The 18,588-nt window shown below is 42.3% G+C and overlaps 1 protein-coding gene across 4 annotated transcripts in view; it reads left to right on the top strand.

Moving 5' to 3' along the window:
• Positions 1-6,799: 6,799 nt before the first annotated feature.
• The window catches only part of CAMSAP2 (calmodulin regulated spectrin associated protein family member 2), a 118,133-nt gene continuing 106,344 nt past the window's right edge, over positions 6,800-18,588 (top strand). Inside the window, exon 1 of one of the 4 annotated variants that reach the window (XM_017499395.2) lies at positions 6,800-7,321. In XM_017499395.2, the coding sequence (XP_017354884.1) occupies positions 7,183-7,321 (139 nt within the window). In that variant the 5' untranslated portion in view covers positions 6,800-7,182. The remainder of the gene's footprint in view (positions 7,322-18,588) is intronic. The other 3 variants (XM_017499396.2, XM_017499398.2, XM_017499397.2) reach the window with 3 other exon arrangements.

The following is an 18,588-nucleotide window of genomic DNA, read 5'->3' on the forward strand; positions in this document are numbered from 1 at the left end:
AAAAAAGAGCAGCACCGGAGCCCAGAGTCCAAACTCCTAGCCTAGTGCTTTTCTTGTTCTTTCTTCTCTCTCTCTCTCTCTTTTTTTAAATTTTCTCTTTATTTTGAGACGAAGTTTCACTCGTTGCCCAGGCTGGAGTGCAATGGTGCGATCTCGGCTCACCACAACCTCCTCCTCCCGGGTTCAAACAATTCTTCTGCCTCAGCCTCCTAAGTAACTGGGATTACAGGCATGGGCCACCACGTCCGACTAATTTTGTATTTTTAGTAGAGACAGGGTTTCTCCATGTTGGTCAGGCTGGTCTCAAACTCCTGACCTCAGGTGATCCACCTGCCTCCGCTTCCCACAGTGCTGGGATTATAGGTGTAAGCCACTGCTCCTGGCCCCTAGTGGTTTTTCTGTTACCTCTTGACACCCTAACCAGCCTTCAATGATGTTAAAAATAATAGAAGATTTGCCCATTGTTGGAGGCTAAGGGTGCTTGGTTTGAGTAGGGGATTAATCAAGGAAAAATGTTTTAGGAGTCTGGGAAAATACGGTGCTCTACCTGGACACCTGAGAGCAAGGTTTCTCTGTTTGGTTCAGACACTGACTCATAGTGTGACTCTGGAAAGTGATGTGGTCTCACAGTGTATCAGCCGTTCCAGCCACACACTTGGCATCATACTACATAAGCCTCGCTAGAATTATTGTGAAGGTTGATGAGGTAATCCTTATAAAACTGTACTAGCTATTCCAATGAAAGCCACAAGTGTCTAGAAATGACAGGCTGTCAGATACACAGGACAGACTCTTCTATCTCATGTTGGTTTATTAGCGGCGGCTATACTTCAACCAGCTGAACCTCGTATTGTCCCCAGCTTAGCATTCTCTCTCCCCTCTTCACCCCCACCCTTGGCCATTCTTAACCTGGATGATTTGAAGTTTACTTATTCAGAACCCGAGGTCTTCACCACTTAGTCAAGTCCTCCGCCCCTTGGTTTCTCCAGCCACCAAATGAAGATGATAATAGGGACTGTGGTGAGAATTAAATAAGTTGATACAGAATAGGAACTGCTACATAGAGAGTGCCAGTAACTGTCAGCTGCTATTAGTGTGACTAATTGAAAGTGAATGATAGTATATGTAAATATGTCTTCTATTTAAGAAAACAATGTGGCTGGGCGCAGTGGCTCAAGCCTGTAATCCCAGCACTTTGGGAGGCCGAGGCCGGTGGATCACGAGGTCAAGAGATCGAGACCATCCTGGTCAACATGGTGAAACCCCGTCTCTACTAAAAATACAAAAAATTAGCTGGGCATGGTGGTGCGTGCCTGTAATCCCAGCTACTCAGGAGGCTGAGGCAGGAGAATTGCCTGAACCCAGGAGGCGGAGGTTGCGGTGAGCCGAGATCGCGCCATTGCACTCCAGCCTGGGTAACAAGAGCGAAACTCCATCTCAAAAAAAAAAAAAAAAAAAAAAAAAAAAAAAAAAACAATAAAAAAAAAAAAAAAAAAAAAAAAAAAGGAAACAATGTGAGGTCTTACTGTAGTGCTTGCTGTTTTAGTACTTCTTTGCTTCTGAGGGGACACACTAAAGACACCTGTAGGTGAAGTAACAATGCTTCTAACCTATGGAGGTAAGGACAAGACCATGAAGGAGAGCCGGGCTGCTCAGGCCCTAGGGTTTCCAAGTGTTCTTACTAAAAATTTGTTTCTTCGGCTGTCCGTTTAACATCGCGTCCTCAGCACCCAGGGGCTCTATCAATACTGGCTGATGAATGAATGAATAAACTATGAATCTATCAGACAGAAATAGAGGATAGCCATAAGAAAGGAAGTCCGGCTGGCATTTTGAATTCTCCAGGAGAAAAGAGAGAAACACATTTAAAACAGAGAGAAGGAGGGTTGTTTACGTGGGAATAAGGGTAACTGTGGCTTGATGAACTGAGCCCCTAGGCCTGGAGATAAAGAGCGGAGGGGTAGCTGTGCAGTTGGACAAGCAGGTCCAGAGAACCATTGGGTTTTGTTTTGAACAAAGTCAGATATCTTAAGGGAAGTGGAGAGCATTTCTTTTTGACAGTGATATTCTGCAGAGATTTCCAGGTTTTAAAAGGATCATTCTGAAGGTGACACAAAGAACATCCTATTAGAGTGTCTGTCTCCCTGAAAATGAATCCTTCTTCTTTGTACTCAGGGTGTTTCCCTCTTAATAATAGCCTCCTACTATGACCCCAAGTTGTTTCACAGCCTCCCTGAAAGTAAAAGCTGCTCATTGTTTAGGCATTTTGCTTTTTCCTATTCCTATACATACTCCTTCCCACTTGGGGTTCTAGTAATGCCATTTCTACTAAATGCATCACCACTGAATCAAGGGACAAGTTGGAACAACTTACTTTGTTTCCTTCTCTTTCTTGTTCATTTAGGTTGAAACAGTTTTCAATGAAATCCAACAAGTATTTACCCAGCACCCATTGAGAACAAACTACTGTGCTAGGTCACATGCAACATTAAGGTGATTAGGGCATGATTTCTGGCCCTGAGAATCTTGTACTGGCTTGCAGATTATTATAATGAGTGGTGAAATGTTTCAGTATCTCTCTTCAACCTTCCTGGGCTATAGGTTTTTCCTAACATGATTTATGGGCTCTAGAATTCGGTCAAAGTTGAATTTGAGAACATTAGGTTCAACAGAAGTCTCCAAGAAACCTTCCCAATCCCTCCACCTATATATGGTCTGTCTGCACTCTTTTTTTTGAGACAGAATCTTGCTCTGTCACCCAGGCTGAAGTGCAGTGCTGTGATCTTGCTCACTGCAATCTCGGCCACCTGGGCTCAAGTGATTCTCGTGCCTTGGCCTCCTAAGTAGCTGGGATTACAGGTGTGCACCACCATGCCTGGCTAATTTTTGCATTTTTAATAGAGTCAGGTTTTCGTCAGGTTGCCCGGGCTGGTCTTGAACTCCTGACCGCAAGTGATCCACCTGCCTCAGCCTCCCAAAATGCTGGCATTACAGGTGTGAGCCACTGTGCCTGACCCCTGACTGCACTTTATATCTCTTACAGCACTTACCACTTTTACACTGTGTTATACATTTATTTATGTACATGTTAGCCTCCATGATCCGGAAAGAGAGCAGGCACAGGGAAAAGTGCCAGAGGAGTGGAGCCAGAAGACCTGTGCTTGAATCTGAAGCTGGACTCAGATATGAATCAACCATTAAATCTTGGCCATGCCACTTTGCAATTCTCAGTCCTGCATCTAGAATTGGAAGACAATAATAATGCCTACTTCATAAAATAGATATGGAAATTAGTTATCATATGAACATGCTTTGTGAACTGTTATCTATATGTTAATTTTATTATCCCCCATGTGATATAGCAAAGGACCTTGCCCATGAGAAAAACCTTATTAATATTAATTAAATTATTGAAAAATTACATCAACCACCCTGTGGTATATTATTATTCTCACATTATTTTCGTATCCCACATTGTTAGCAAGCCTTATCTATTGTGCCCTACTAGGTTTAGGAAGGAGTGTTTAATTAATCAGGAATTAATCAGAAATAAAGGGACCTGCTTCTTGACTGCACTGCCCTCTTAAATAGTAGGGTCCAAAGCCTCTCCTCTCATGCATCGTGTATCTTGTTTCTACCTTGAGGGTTGATAACAACAGGGAGGCCCTAGTTGTTCAAAGCTTGGGCTCAACAGAAGCCCATGTTTTGACAGTGATATTCTGCAGAAATTTCACTAAGACAGTTCTAGGTTCAAATCTTGACTCTGCCTTTACTATTTGTGCAAAATAAGAGTAATTACAATTTTTAGCTGGGCGCGTGGCGCATGCCTGTAATCCCAGCACTTTGGGAGGCCGAGGTGGGCAGGTCACAAGGTCAGGAGTTTGAGACCAGCCTGCCTAAAGTGGTGAAACCCCATCTGTACTAAAAACACAAAATGAGCCGGGTGTGGTGGCATACACCTGTAGTCCCAGCAACTCGGGAGGCTGAGGCAGGAGAATTGCTTGTACCTGGGAGGCGTAGGTTGTAGTGAACTGAGATCATGCCACTGTATTCCAGCCTGGGCGATGGAGCGAGACTCCGTTTCAAAAAAAATTTTTTTTTTTTCCTGAGCCTTAGTTTTCTCATCTGTATAATGAAGATAATAATACAGGATTTTATAAACATTAAAATTAGATAATGCTAGCACTTTGGGAGGCTGAGGTGAAAGGATCCCTTGAGTCCAGGAGTTTGAGACCAGCCTGGACAACATACGGATACCCCATCTTTACAAAAAATAAACAAAATTAGCTGGGTGCAGTGATGTATACCTGTACTACCAGCTATATGAGAGGCTGAGGTGAGAGGATTGCTTGAGCCTGGAAGGTTGAGACTGCAGTGAGCCATGATTTCTCCATTGCATTCTAGCCTGCACATCAAAGCAAGACCCTGTCTCAAATAATAATAATAATAATAATAATAATAATAATAGGCTGGGTGCGATGGCTTATGCCTGTAATCCCCGCACTTTGGGAGGCTGAGGCTGGTGGATCACTTGAGGTCAGGAGTTCAAGACCAGCCTGACCCACATGGTGAAACTGTCTTTACTGAAAATACAAAAATTAGCTGGGCATGGTGGCTCACGCTTGTAGTCCCAGCTACTCTGGAGGCTGAGGCAGGAGAATTGCTTGAGCCTGGGAGGCAGGAGTTACACGGAGCTGAGGTCTCGCCACTGTTCTCCGGCCTGGGTGACAGAGCAAGACTCCATCTCAATAATAATAATAATAATAATTTAAAAATAAAATTAGATAATGTATTAACATGAGATGTGAGGAGCTAGTGATTTAAGTAAGCTCAATATGTGTTAACTTTGATAATATTCACATGTAGACCATTAATTGAGCAACTATATTATGGGGCTGGGCACCATGTAGGTGCTAGAGATATACCCTGCCATCGTATCATTAATGGGAAAAACAGACAAGTAACTGATGATTACCACACGATGTGACAAATGACAAACGCTATGACAGAAATAAGAACAGGGTGCTCCGGGAACAACAGGGGAGGCACCTATGTGACAGCCCTAACTGGAAAATTGTCAGCAGCTATCAGGGAAGGTTTCATGGAGGGATGACTACTGTGGAGGTTGAAGGTACAGTAGGAGTAAGCTGGGTGGACAGAGGATCCACCCTGAGCAAGGAGTTAGAGATCCGAGAAGGCATATTCATTGAGGGAAGGAAAAAGCAGTTGTGACAGAATGAAGCTATAAAGGCTTGCAGATGCCAGATCACAAAGGACGTCAGCTTGCTTTGTGAAATAATTTATGCTCTTTTTTTTTTTTTGAGACAAAGTTTCGCTCTTGTCTAGGCTGGAGTGCAATGGCACAATCTCAGCTCACTGCAACCTCCACCTCCCGAGTTCAAGCGATTCTCTTGAACTCAGCTCAGCCTCCGGAGCAGCTGGGATTACAGGCATGGCATGCACCACCACGCCCCGCTAGTTTTGTATTTTTAGTAAAGACAGGATTTCTCCATGTTGGTCAGGCTGGTCTCAAACTCCCGACCTCAGGTGATCAACCCGCCTCGGCCTCCCAAAGTGCTGGGATTACAGGCGTGAGCCACCGCGCCCGGCCAAGAATTTATGCTTTTTTCTGAGCGAACTGTTGGATGTGTGCACTCTCACTTAGAGATAAAATTTAAGTGGAGAGCATTGAGCTAAGAAAGTATCTCGGTATCATGAAATTAACACAGGTTTGGAGCCTCCATAGATCCTCAACCCTGGTTAAGTTCTTCGTATGAGTTCCATGTTTGACCTAATCAACTCACTTCACCTCTCTTCCGTGGACAATCAGCAATGACACGTACCCCTCAGGGTTACTGCGAGGGCTAAATGAGGCAGTGCAGGTCAAGTTCGCTGCAAAGCTCGTGTCACATAATGAGCATTTTAAATAAATATCAACTGTCTTCGCTGAAGCACCGTGTGAGTAGAATATGAAAGGTATTGCCAGGCCTCTCTGTCTCTTCTCCCTTCCTTCCCTTTCCTCTCTCAGCAGTGCAGGCAGCAGCAGCCAAAAGCCAGAGACGTGGAGGATGTCCACTGAAGCGAGTACTCCAGAGCGATGATTAAAAGGCAGCCGCCCCGAATCCCGGGCGCGGGCGGAGAGCGAGGCTGGGCATGCTCAGTGGGCCGGCGGCGGGAGGGAAGCGGGGCGGGGGCGGGGGCGGGGGCGGGGGCGAGGGCTGGGGCGGGGGTCGGCGCCGCGAGAGGGCGCATGCTCAGTTCCCGCGTTTGCTCCTAGGTCCAGTGCCGCAGCCGGAAAACCGCAGCGGCGGCGGCGGCGGCGGCTGAGGGGGAAAGACCCAGCGGGCGGCAGAAAGGAGGGCAGGAAAAAATTACCAGGACAGATGTGATAAGACAGGAACTGAGAGCTGGGGATTCGCGGCCTCTCCCCGAGCACCACCTTCGCCGTCAGCAAGGGAGGAAGACCGGGAGGCGGCCGCGGCGGCGGCGGCGGCGGCAGGGGAAGGAGGAGACGGCGACTGTAGGGAGCGCAGAGGAGGGGCCGGGCCGGGCCGGCGGCGGCCTGCGAGCCGCAGTGATTTTGACGTTTTCCGCCGCTGCGTCTCCCGCGGGCCCCGGCCGGGCTGCACTGGGTGGGCCACCCCGCCCCGCGCTCCCCGCTCGTCCCTCCGCCCACCCGGGGCGTGAGTGGTCTCCCCGCTCCGAGGGAACGGCAGAGGGAGGCGAGGGCTTGCGGGCTGCGCGATGGCGGGGACATTTTCCACAACGTGATTGTTGAAGGCTCCCCCCACCTCCCTTAAAATTCCGGGCCCTTCCAGCCTCCACCCTCCCCCAAGCCCGTGTGACTAAACCGAGACAAAGGGGAGGCGGCCTCGCTCACACGCGCGCTCGCGGGGCGGGTGGCTCGGAGGGGCGCGGGCGCGGGGCTGACCGACGGACGGACGGACGGACGGAGACGGCGCCGCCACATTCCTATGCCCGGGAGCGGCGGCGGCGGCGGCGGGGGGCGGCAGGCGCGCGGCGCGGACAGCTGAGCTTCTCCTCCCGCTTCGGCGCTCGGGCGGACGTCGCCCGGGTCCCGATGGTTTGAGCTCGCCTCTCCCTCCCTCCCGACCCCTGCGGCGGCGAGGCCACGCCATGTGAAGGTTAGGGCCTGGACATCCCGAGGAGCCGCCGTGAAAGATGGGGGATGCTGCAGACCCCAGGGAGATGAGAAAGACGTTCATTGTTCCAGCCATCAAGCCCTTTGACCACTATGATTTCTCCAGGGCCAAAATCGCCTGCAATCTGGCCTGGCTGGTGGCCAAAGCCTTTGGGACAGGTTAGTGGTGTCACCCCTTCTCTCCCCCTCTTCCTCCTGATGTGGTCCACATTCCCGGTTTTTGTTCCCGATTCTCGAACCCCTCTCCATGCCAGTCTTCTCGTACAGGTACAAGGAGATGATGGGAGGTTAGGAAGAGGAGAAAGAAAGGAGAAATAAGGAAAGCAGGTTTGGTCTTCAATGAAGGGCCCGTGAATGGTCAGGTGGGATTTGGCCAGATTCCTTTTATTGGATAGCAGAAGTGTTCCCTTCCCCGCCGCAGTGAGCAATTTTATCATGTTTTTACGTAGAGTGGTTTTAATAGAGTGGTATTTTCTTCGTTGTGCTGCATACATTTCTGTCTCAGTCATAATTGTGATTACACCACTAAGAATTCTGAGTTGGTTTCTTTATTATTGCAAGAAGGTGGATGGTGCACAGTACTATATTGATTTTGACATTTGTAATGATGGCTGCTATTCAGGCTCTGTCGGATATAAGGTGGCCTGTGTCGAGTGCAGTATTTTTGCTGTTAACTCTTTAAGGCTGTAACAGCCTTCTGCACACATTTTAGGTTTTTACTAAATCAGTTATTTAAAACCGATGTTTAGTTTGCTGACAGTAGGGTGCTGTTTTCATTTCATATTATCAGTGAGGCATAGTCTTTTTTCCAAATGTATTTTGGCTTCATAAATTAAAAGAAACAAAAATTCCCTACTTAGGGAATTTTTTTAATAGAAGAGTTTTTTGAAGGCATGTGCTGTTGACACAGAAATTGAATAGTACAGTAGCAGTTAAGCACTCCCTCCATAACCCCGTCTTTGCAAAATAACAGGAAAAGGGCCTCCCGTTGTGATTCTTTAGTGTTGCTTTAGGAGCCCATGTTGTGAAATGCTGCAAAAATTAGAGAGCTGCTTTTCATTGGAAGATGCTTCTGTAATTTGGTAACTTTTAAGAGTAATTTTCCAAGATTTCTATTCCCTTGTTATTGAATTTTAGATACATGAAATATTTGTTGAAAAGTTCCTTAGTACTCACAAACTTCCAGATGTTAAACATAGGTTTTTTTTTTTTTTTTTGTGGGGAGGGTGGCTAATTTCCAATTTTAGGACTATGTAATTAATGTTTTGGTAAATAGTTTAGTTCGGTTTTACTGCTCAAACTTACAGAAAACTGAGTATTTTCAGGACTTACACATCCTAGTTAAATAGCAGATTAATCTCAGTGTTTGGAAAATTATTTGAATTTGTTTTTGGGAAAACTTCACATTGATGTGATTTTATGTTTATGGCAGCCTTAATTTTACTTGAATTTTCAAGTAAAATTTAATTTTAATTTAATATGCTTTGATATTAAACTGGCATCAGGAATAAATGTAATAAATCCTTTTCAAATAATTTAAATTTTAAACATCTCTTTGAAATTAAATGTCTAGTGTAATTCATAGGAAGAAGCACAAAGTGTTACTGCCTTCTTATGAAAACATTCTGGCACCACTGATATAAACAGTGAGAATAATAAATGTATTTTGGTTTTAACTTAAGCAGCACACTGAAGCTAGTATCTATTTAGATGGCAAATGAAGGCTGTTTAAGTGCTTAGAAAACATGGAAAGAGGGAAATTTACATAGTCACCTATGTGGAAAAGTAGTATGTATGAAGTGGAAGGCAAAAGGATTAAGAGAAGTATTTTCTTTCCATCTGGAACTGAGAGGACACTTATAGTACAGATGTCAAAATTTTGCTGTGCATACACAAAGGACTAGAAAATGGCCTACTTTCTGGATATGTGTCAGGCAGGTTGGTAGATTGTGGCCCACTTGAACACACCTGAAGAGGAAAGGAAATGAAGGGAATCTAGTATCGGTGGAATCTGATGTCTGCCGGGCACTCTGCGGGATGCTTTGCATTAAGTTGTACATTAGGGATGCATAACAACTCTCTGATGTAGGTTGTTATGCATAACAACTCTGATTTTTCCTATTTAAAAAAATATGAGGAAGTCAGTGCATAGAAAGGTTAACTTTCCTACTATCACAGTGCTAGTAAGTGGCAGAGATGAGTTTTGATTTGAAGCCTGTTTCCAGAGGGTAATAAGATATTGGTGGAGGTGGGACACTCCTGTTATATACCCATCACTCTGAATACATTACTTCATTTATTCCTGTAGCAACCCTGTAGATACTGTTCTCATTTTGCAGATAAGGCTCACATGCAGATAACTGGCTCACAGATTAATTTGCATGAGATTAAACATCTGGCAAGTGATGTGTTCTGCTTGTCTGCCTCTGAAGTCTTTGCTTATTACTCTATACCATTCTGCAGAGTAACCCTTTTATCTACAAGTGTGAAAAATGTGCACATAGTACATATTGAAATCTAACATTTTTTTCTTTAAAAATTGTACAAATCTTAATTCATTTTCAGATGTTTTAGATGATATTGTTGGTTATTACTTTTGCCTTGGCAGCAGTTGGAATGGATGAAAAGACTACATTCACATGGGATGAAAAACAAGTTTAAAAGACCTTAAGTGACTTAGTAACAATATATTAATACGTTATTTAGAATGTTATGTTTGTACATTTTGTTTATAACAGTCTTTATCAACACTCTTTCAAAACATAAATTTATATGTAGTGAATAGAAAAAAATTAGGAATTTTCTTTTTTTTTTGGATGTAAATATTTTCTGCAGATACTGTTGTGCAGGAAAGGTTAATAGACAGTATATTTCAAAGATATTACCTAATTATATTCAGTTATTCAAAAAATTGGCCCAGCTTTCAAGTATGGTTTACTAAAATCACTCCTTTAGCAATGACATACAGGGTCTTCAGGCACTGATTTGGTGTTTTCTGTTAGAAACTTTCTAATTTTTGATGTACTGAAAAAGTAGTCACTTTTAAAACCATGTATTGTAAAAGTCATTTAAAATGATAGCTTTTAAATGACTATAAATAAGTTGTGAACATAGAACGAAGTAATTGAACTTAAAAAAAAATAAACACTGGTAGTGTAATACCTAGAAAGCAGATATGGAATATTTATGTAATTTGAAGTCTTATGTCAAGAGCTTTGAATCATTTTCTTCTCTTTACAGTAGTATTATAAAAGTATTACAAATAGCCCAAATTTTAATAGTTTATTTTGTGGAAGAATGCACATACATTAAATATTTGATTAAATGAAGAATAAATTTTTATAGATGAATTTGAAACAGTAAATAGATCATCTAAATTGTAAAGGAGGAAAAAGTTCAACTATTTGTGTCTTTTCTATATGTGAAGAGCTTAACCCATTTAAACAAAGATTTTACTGAATTTTCTTTAAATGTTCTGTTCCTTTAATTCCTTTGGGGGAAATGTTAGGTGCAAAACCTCTTGTGACACGCTTGCTAAACTCTTGAAGTTGGAATTCAAGGCCCATTTCCTAGTGTCAGTTTATCACTTCAGTCTTCTCAACTATTATTCCCCTTTTTATCCTAGTTTAGTGATATATAATATTTCCTATTATAAATATAACTTGTTACAGTTGTCTATCTTAACAGATCTTGCTGTCAGAGTCCTATATAAGATCTGACTCTTGTGCATACATGAAGATTATTTAGAACAGTGGGTAGCATTGTGATTAAGACAGACCCGCAGCAGAGGGATCCGTTTGGGACATTATTGCAGGAGTCTGGGCAAGAGATGAGGTCCTTTGTCTTTGACTTTGTAGTCAATAGAAGAATTTTAAAAACCAATATGGAAAAAAAAGAGAGTTCATCAAGTCTTAAAGTAGGAGGGGGTATGATAATAAAGCTGCTAATATGGGCCAGGCATGGTGGCTCACGCCTGTAATCCCAGCACTTTGGGAGGCCGAGGCTGGTGGATCACCTAAGGTCAGGAGTTCGAGACCAGCCTGACCAACATGGTGAAACCCCATCTCTCCTAAAAATACAAAAATAAGCTGGGCGTGGTGGCAAGCACCTGTAGTCCCAACTACTTGGGAGGCTGAAGCAGGAGAATCGCTTGAATCCGGGAGGCGGAGGTTGCAATGAGCTGAGATCACGCTGTTGTACTCCAGCCTGGGCGACAGGAGTGAGACCTCATCTCAAAAAATAAAGTAAAATAAAATAAAGCTGCTAATATTTGTTGAGCTCTTACTGTGTCTCAAGCACTGTACACATACTGTATCATTTTAATCCTTACGACAGCCTGATGACGTGAAACTGCCCATTACAATTTTACTGAGGAGGAAAGTGAGGCCCAGGGCCTTAGGAACTTTCCCAGAGTTACCCAACTGATGGAGTTGGGATCCGAACCCAGGGAATTTGACTTCAGTCTATACTCGTAACTACTGTGCTCTATGGGTGGAAGTCAAAAAAATGGAAAGGAGGCAAATGATAGAAAAAATGTTGCAGAGATTTAATCTCTAGTATTTCTAAGTGACTGGGTACATGGGAAGTGGTTTAAATGAAAAGGGAATCTATAAGAAGACGAGGTCACCTGAGGTTTTAAGAAGTATGAGGTTACCTGAGATTTTGAGATTTGGTGACTGACAGGATGAATTGCGATGCCGTTGACAGAGAAGAAAGTGTAGTAACACCGAAGCCCTGGAAGGAGAAAGTTTAGGAGAATGGTCTGATTCAACAGTGTCTGTGTGTTTAAGCGTTTATGTTTTAGTAGGGAAGGTATGATAAATGTATAACTATAGTAGAGTTCGGAAATAAGAGGCATATAATTGGAACTGTGACAGTCAGAGGGAGATTGGTGGGGGTATGATGCAGTGGAGTGGCAGTGGGGAGGTCACTTCCAGCCTCATCAGTGGTCTGTGAAGGAAGACCTCTCTAGTGGAGGTGGCATTTGAGCTATATCCTGAAGAGAGTCAGGCTGAATGGAAAGTAGGCATTGTAGATGGAGGAAATGGTTTGTGTGTAGAGATGGCGTTGTGAACCCCGGGTAGTGCTAATGAAACAACATAGACCAGATTGATGGGATGAGGTTTATGTAATGAAGCAGTGGGAGAGCCAGCTTGAAAGACAGACTAGGACAGAAATTGTGTGAAGGGTGAGGTGAAGGAATTTGGTATTTATTTAGTAGTTAAATTATCCTAAACGCATTGGATTAAAAAGAAAGAAAAACTATTAAGTTTATTAAACATGTACTTTGTGCTAATTACTCTTCTAAGCATTTTATATGCATTATTTCTTTTAATTCTGAGAATGAGCCTATTAAGTAGATATTATTTTTTATTTGTTCTAAGACTCTAAAACAGGGTTTCTCAACTGCAAAACTATTGGCCAGATAATTCTTTGTTGTTGGGGTCTGTCCTGTGCATTATGGGATTTCAGCAGCATCTGTGGCCTTTACCCACTAGATGCTAATAGTGTTCCCTACCTCTACACCTACTCCTACCCTGGTTGTGACAACCTAAAATGTCTCCAGACATCTCCAGATGTCTCCTGGGGAACAAAAGGAGCCCAGGTTGAGAATCACTGCTATAAATATTATAAGACACACTATTGTGATTCAAGAAGGGTTTTTTTTTTTTTTTTTTTTTGGTGCATTGAAGTACAAATTAATTATAAGACATACCAATTTCACAAAGATTCAAGTTGAAAATAAGAATTTAGGAAATATGTTTTCCCTTTTTAAAATAAACAATGAGACAGATTTAGAGGCGTTAACTAACTTGCCCTTGATCATACAGCTTGTAAGCAGTGGAAACAAAATTAGAGTCTAAGCCTTTGTGATACTGAAATTTGTATCTTAACCTCTGTGTTATACTCTTCCTGGATTTTTATTAGAGGTGAGGTTGGCCAGGCTGATCTCGAACTTCTGGGGTCAAGTGAGCCACCTCTCTCAGCCTCTCAAAGTGCTGGGAATACAGCTATGAGCCTTTGTGCCTGGACAATGATAACGTTAAAATAGACTGCTGACCATGTAAACTTACTTTCTAATTTACATGTTTTCTAGAAATTTGTCTCGTATCAGATTTTGAAACAGCAGAAATATTTTCTATTATCTACCCTTTAAAAAAATAGATGCTAGAGGTCTTGATTATAGATTCTTGAAAATTTATTAAGAATTAAAAATATTTTAAAAATATGTATACAGGTACAGATTCAAAACTCAAGGGTATAAAAGAGTAGACCTTGTGAGAAGTCTCCTTCCCACCTGCACCCTGAGCCACTCAGTTTCTATTTCAAGCAAGATGATATCACCAGAAGATTTGTTTTTAGAAAATCTCTTGGAATACACTTAAAAATGGCTAAAATAGTAAAGTTTATGTAATGTATATTTTACCACAATTTTAAAACAGATGTCTTGGAAACAGTGGAAAATAAATTGGAGGAGGACCAAGAGTTATGAAGGAGGAAACCAGTTGGGAAGTTATTATGGTTCAGGTGAGGGATGATGGCGTCTTGAATGTGATGGTAACTGTGCGTATGGAAAGAAGCGGAAGAATGTAAAGGATAAGTCTTGGTGATTGATTGGATATGTGGAAGAGAAGGTGAGATCTTGGGAAGTGTTAAGATTGATTCTGTTTTGTGAGAAAGGGAGCAACAGAAGAGGGCCAGTGTATGTGTTTAACAGAAAGGGGGCAAAGAACTGTATTGAGTTTGAGGAACATATAAAATGGTGGTGTGTGCATTAGGCCTGTGGAAATTCATGTATGGAGCTTAGAAGACTTCAGGGATGAGAACTATAGGTGGTAATTAAAATTTTAAAAGTAGGTGACTACCAGTCACAAGTCACTTGTTTTTGTTTTTTTTTTTTAAAGATGGGTTTCACCATGATGGCCAGGCTGGTCTTGAACTTCTGACCTCAGGAGATCCACCCACCTCGGCCTCCCAAAGTGCTGGGATTACAGGCGTGAGCCACCAAGCCCAGTTTGTTTTGTTTTTTCGAGACGGAGTCTTGCTGTGTCACCCAGGCTGGAGTGCAGTGGTGTGATCTCAGCTCACTGCAACTTCCACCTCCTGGTTTCAGGCAATTCTTTTGTCTCAGACTCCTGAGTTGCTGGGATTACAGGTGCTCGCCACCACACCCAGCTAATTTTTTGTTTTTAGTAGAGATGGAGTTTTCACCACATTGGCCAGACTGGTTGTGAACTCCTGACGTGGTGATCCACCTGCCTTGCGCTCCCAAAGTGCTGGAATTACAGGCGTGAGCCACCTCGACTGGCCATCACTTTTTTTTTTTTTTTTTTTTTTTAAGGTCTCACTGTCACCCAGGCCAAGTGCGGTCATGTGATCATATTGCAGCCTCAAATTTCTGGTCTCAGGTGATCTTCCTGCCTCAGCCTTTTGAGTAACTGGGACTACATGCCTGGCTAATTTTTTTGAAAATGTTTTATAGAGATGGGGTCTCACTATGTTGCCCAAGCTGGTCTTAAACTCCTAGATTCAAGCACTCCTGCCTCAGCTTCCCAAAGTGTTGGGATTACATGTGTGAGCCACCCTACCCAGCTGACTGCCAGTCTCTTAGAGGGAGAATTTGGAGAAAGAAAGGACTCAAGACAGGCGAGCCAGCAAAGGAGATAGGCATAGAGTAATTAGAGAGAAAAAAAAAGAAAACCAGGAAAATGTGGAGTCTCAGAAGATAAGGGAAGAAGAGAACATTGAGGATGAAGGAATATAAGGTGTAGTGAGAAAGGTTATGCGAGAACTCTCAAAGAGATCCATTAGATTTTGCAAGAAGGAAGTTATTGATGACTTTGCTGAGAACATTTTGAGGGGAATATAGAGACAGAAACATGATGAGGTTGAAAGTAAATGGGAGATTGTATCAGTTACGCCGTCCTCACTTGTATAACAGAAAATCCACCTCAAAATGGAGAACATAAAGAGGATTAAAAAAAAAAAAAAAGGAAAAAAAACCGAGGATTTATTGTTTGTGAAAAAGTCCTCAAGTAGGGTGGGCTTTGCTTTTGATTTGATCAGGGCCATAGTTTCATTTCTCTGTGATTCTTTTAGATGTACCCTTGTTCATGTATGGACTTAAATGTCAGGCTGTCTGGTATCATAGTAGAAAATAGCTGTAGTGGCCAGGCATGGTGGCTCATGTCTGTGATCCCAGCACTTTGGGAGGCCGAGGCGGGCGGATCACAAGATCAGGAGTTCAAGAGCAGCCTGACCAACATGGTGAAACCCCATCTCTACTAAAAATACAAAAATTAGCTGGACATGGTGGCACATGCCTGTAATCCCAGCTACTCTGGAGGCTGAGACAGGAGAATTGCTTGAACCGGGACCCAGGAGGCGGAGGTTGCAATGAGCCAAGATCATGCCACTGCACTCCAGCCTGGGCTACAGGGTGAGACTCCCTCTCAAAAAAGAAAAAAGAAAATGGCTGTAGCATTTCTAGGTCTCATATCTGTGGTAGGTACCACACCATTCAGAGCTCTTCCCTAATGAAAGTTCTACACTCTTCTCTTGCTTTTTTCTTTCTCTTTAAACAGACAGAAGCATTGGTTATGGAAAATCTCAAATATATACAGTAACGATAATCCTTCATGTATCCATCATCCAGCCTCTGCATTCATGAACTTATGGCCAATCTTGATTCATCTCTAAACACCCCCCATCACTGTCAGTTATTTGAAACAAATTCGAAACATCATGTCATCACATCTATACATATATCAGTATGTATTTCTGTAAGTCCGCTCCCTATTTTAAATGTAATCATGGCACAGCTATCACAGTCCTGTTGCCATCACAGGATTCCATGCCATCAATACGAATATTTCTGATTGTCTCGTAAATATTTTTTATTTTTATTTTACAGTTTTATTTGTTCTAGTCAGTATCCATCTAAAAGCCATGCTTTGCAGTTGGTTCATGTCTCTTTACATTGTTGTTTTTTTTTCTTTTTCAGGTTTATATGACCAGAAGATTTTTTTTTTTCTTAAAAGTATAGGCTCCTTCTCCATCTCATTTTATCTTCCTTGCAGTTTATTTGTTGAAGAAACCAGAGTATTTGTCCTATAAAGTTTCCTACAGTTTGGAGCTCCATTATATTAACAAGTTTCTGTTTGTCCTCTGTGTTCGTTATAAATTGATAGTTAGATCTAGAGGATTGATTACATTTAGGTCTTTTTTTTTTTGTATATGTTATAGGTGGTATGTACTTCTACCACAGGATACTTAATGTCTGGTTATCTCTCTATCATGACTTCTCTATTTATTAGCTGGAATACTGTTTTAAAAATAAATTTCCCTTTATTATTTGATTGCCCTGAGTGCTGTGTGGGAAATCACCTTGATCCAATGGTAGCCTCCAATCACATGCCATACAAAACTACCCTAGAACAGAAAGTTCACAGTACAACTTAAAATGCTCAAATTATGTGATTTGTTATATCAATTTGTGGTGAGAAGCAAGAGGAAAGAGATAGGATGGGTTACCACACTTAGGATAAGGTACAAATGAGGAGGGACCACACTCCCTGAATCCTGCAGTATATACTGTTCATATGTCCTGCCTCTACTACAATAACCTTCTCTGTTGATAGTTTGATCACCAGGACCAGAGCTGAGGTTCGAACAAAGAGGCCCACAGGGACGCAGGCCATTGCCACACACACTTGCTCTGTTAGACAGACATGGGACAAGGAAGCCTGCCACAGCTGTAGCTTGCCATAAGCCTGATGATAGCCTTGGGCTTTGTGTTCTTTGGGCAGAGGACACATGGGCCAGAGTGGCATCACCAATGGGTAGCTGAATTAAGGACTCATGAATATTGTGCTCATGTGTTCATTGACTCTTGTTTAGTGTCATGCATATTTACTATGCCATGAATATTTAGTACTTTGCATATTTAGTGTATGGTGAATATTTAATACATAGGTGCCTCATAAATATTAGATATCTTGTTTTCCCCATCCCTTTCTATGTTAATGTATGTGTGCTATTAACTGCTTACTTTTATTTAATACATTCTGTCAGTTATATGTTTAACAAACTTTTAAAACTAGCTCCTTTATATACTTAAAATGTCTCCAAACATTTCACCTACATTACTCATCTTTTATAGTAGAATTGAATAGTCTCAAAAGGAAAATTTTATTAGACTGAGGTTCACGGAAAGCAGGATAAATGCTATATTCTTTCTCTTTATTGGGGGGAAATTAGACCGTAACTGAATGGATCACTGGTCCCTGAAAATCTGAAATGGGGTTAAGAAAAGGGAGAAAGAGCATTTCAAAGCAAGGGCTCATAATGTACAGAGGTTGTGTAGTAAAAGAGAGCATGGTTTCCGGGAACTGAATGTGACTGGCAGGGATAGGATCATTCCATTCTCGGAGGCCAGAGGAAGGATTTTAATCCTTAGAGAAGTGAGAAGTCATTGGAAACCCTTGGGGATAGGCGTGGTGTGTGTGACATGACCAAATTTGCTTATAGGAAATAAGCAAATCCTGGCTACAGTGGAGAATGATTTGGAGCGCAGCACAGAGTGAATGTGGAAAGACGAAATTCGGAGTAAATGTAGTAATTAAGATTAAAAAGTGTGGGTTGCCTGAACAAGGAAGAACCAGAACCTGGAGTTTGAAATTGTGAGAAGGGGAAGACTTTGGACTGGATTCTGTAATGGATTTTTTTTAGGAGTTGAAGGAAACAGGGGCATTAGTGATGACTCCTAGGTTTCTGGTTTGTGCAACCCCATGGATAGTGGTGTACTTTATTGATGTAAGGAACACTGAAAGGTCATCAAGTTTGGGAGAAAAGATTGGTTTGGGACATTTGAAGTTTTGTAACTTTTTTCAACATAATTTCAAATGTGTAGGAATAGTATAAAAAATTCCCAAATACTTTTTACCCAGATTTACCAGCTGTTAATATTTTGTCCCATTGTTTTATTCTCTTTCATTCCTTTTCCATGCCTCCCACACAAATACCTGTATGTGTGTCTATGTGTGCATATACATATATATGTACACACACACACGTGTGTACATATATATGTATGTATGTATATACATACACACACACATACATATATACTGTTTTTTTTTGAGATGGAGTTTTGCCTTCATTGCCTAGGCTGGAGTACAATAGTGTTATTTCAGCTCACTGCAACCTCCACCTCCCAGGTTCAAGGATTCTCCTGCCTCAGCCTCCTGAGTAGCTGGGATTATAGGCGCCCACTACCATGTCCAGCTCATTTATTTTTTGTATTTTTAGTAGAGACATGGTTTCACTGTGTTGGCCAGGCTGGTCTGAAATGCCTGACCTCAGGCAATCCATCCACCTCGGCCTCCCAAAGTACTGGGATTACAGACGTGAGCCACTGCACCTGA

The sequence above is a fragment of the Cebus imitator genome, unplaced genomic scaffold, assembly GCF_001604975.1.
Source record: "Cebus imitator isolate Cc_AM_T3 unplaced genomic scaffold, Cebus_imitator-1.0 Scaffold257, whole genome shotgun sequence".
Taxonomy (NCBI): Eukaryota; Metazoa; Chordata; class Mammalia; order Primates; family Cebidae; genus Cebus; species Cebus imitator.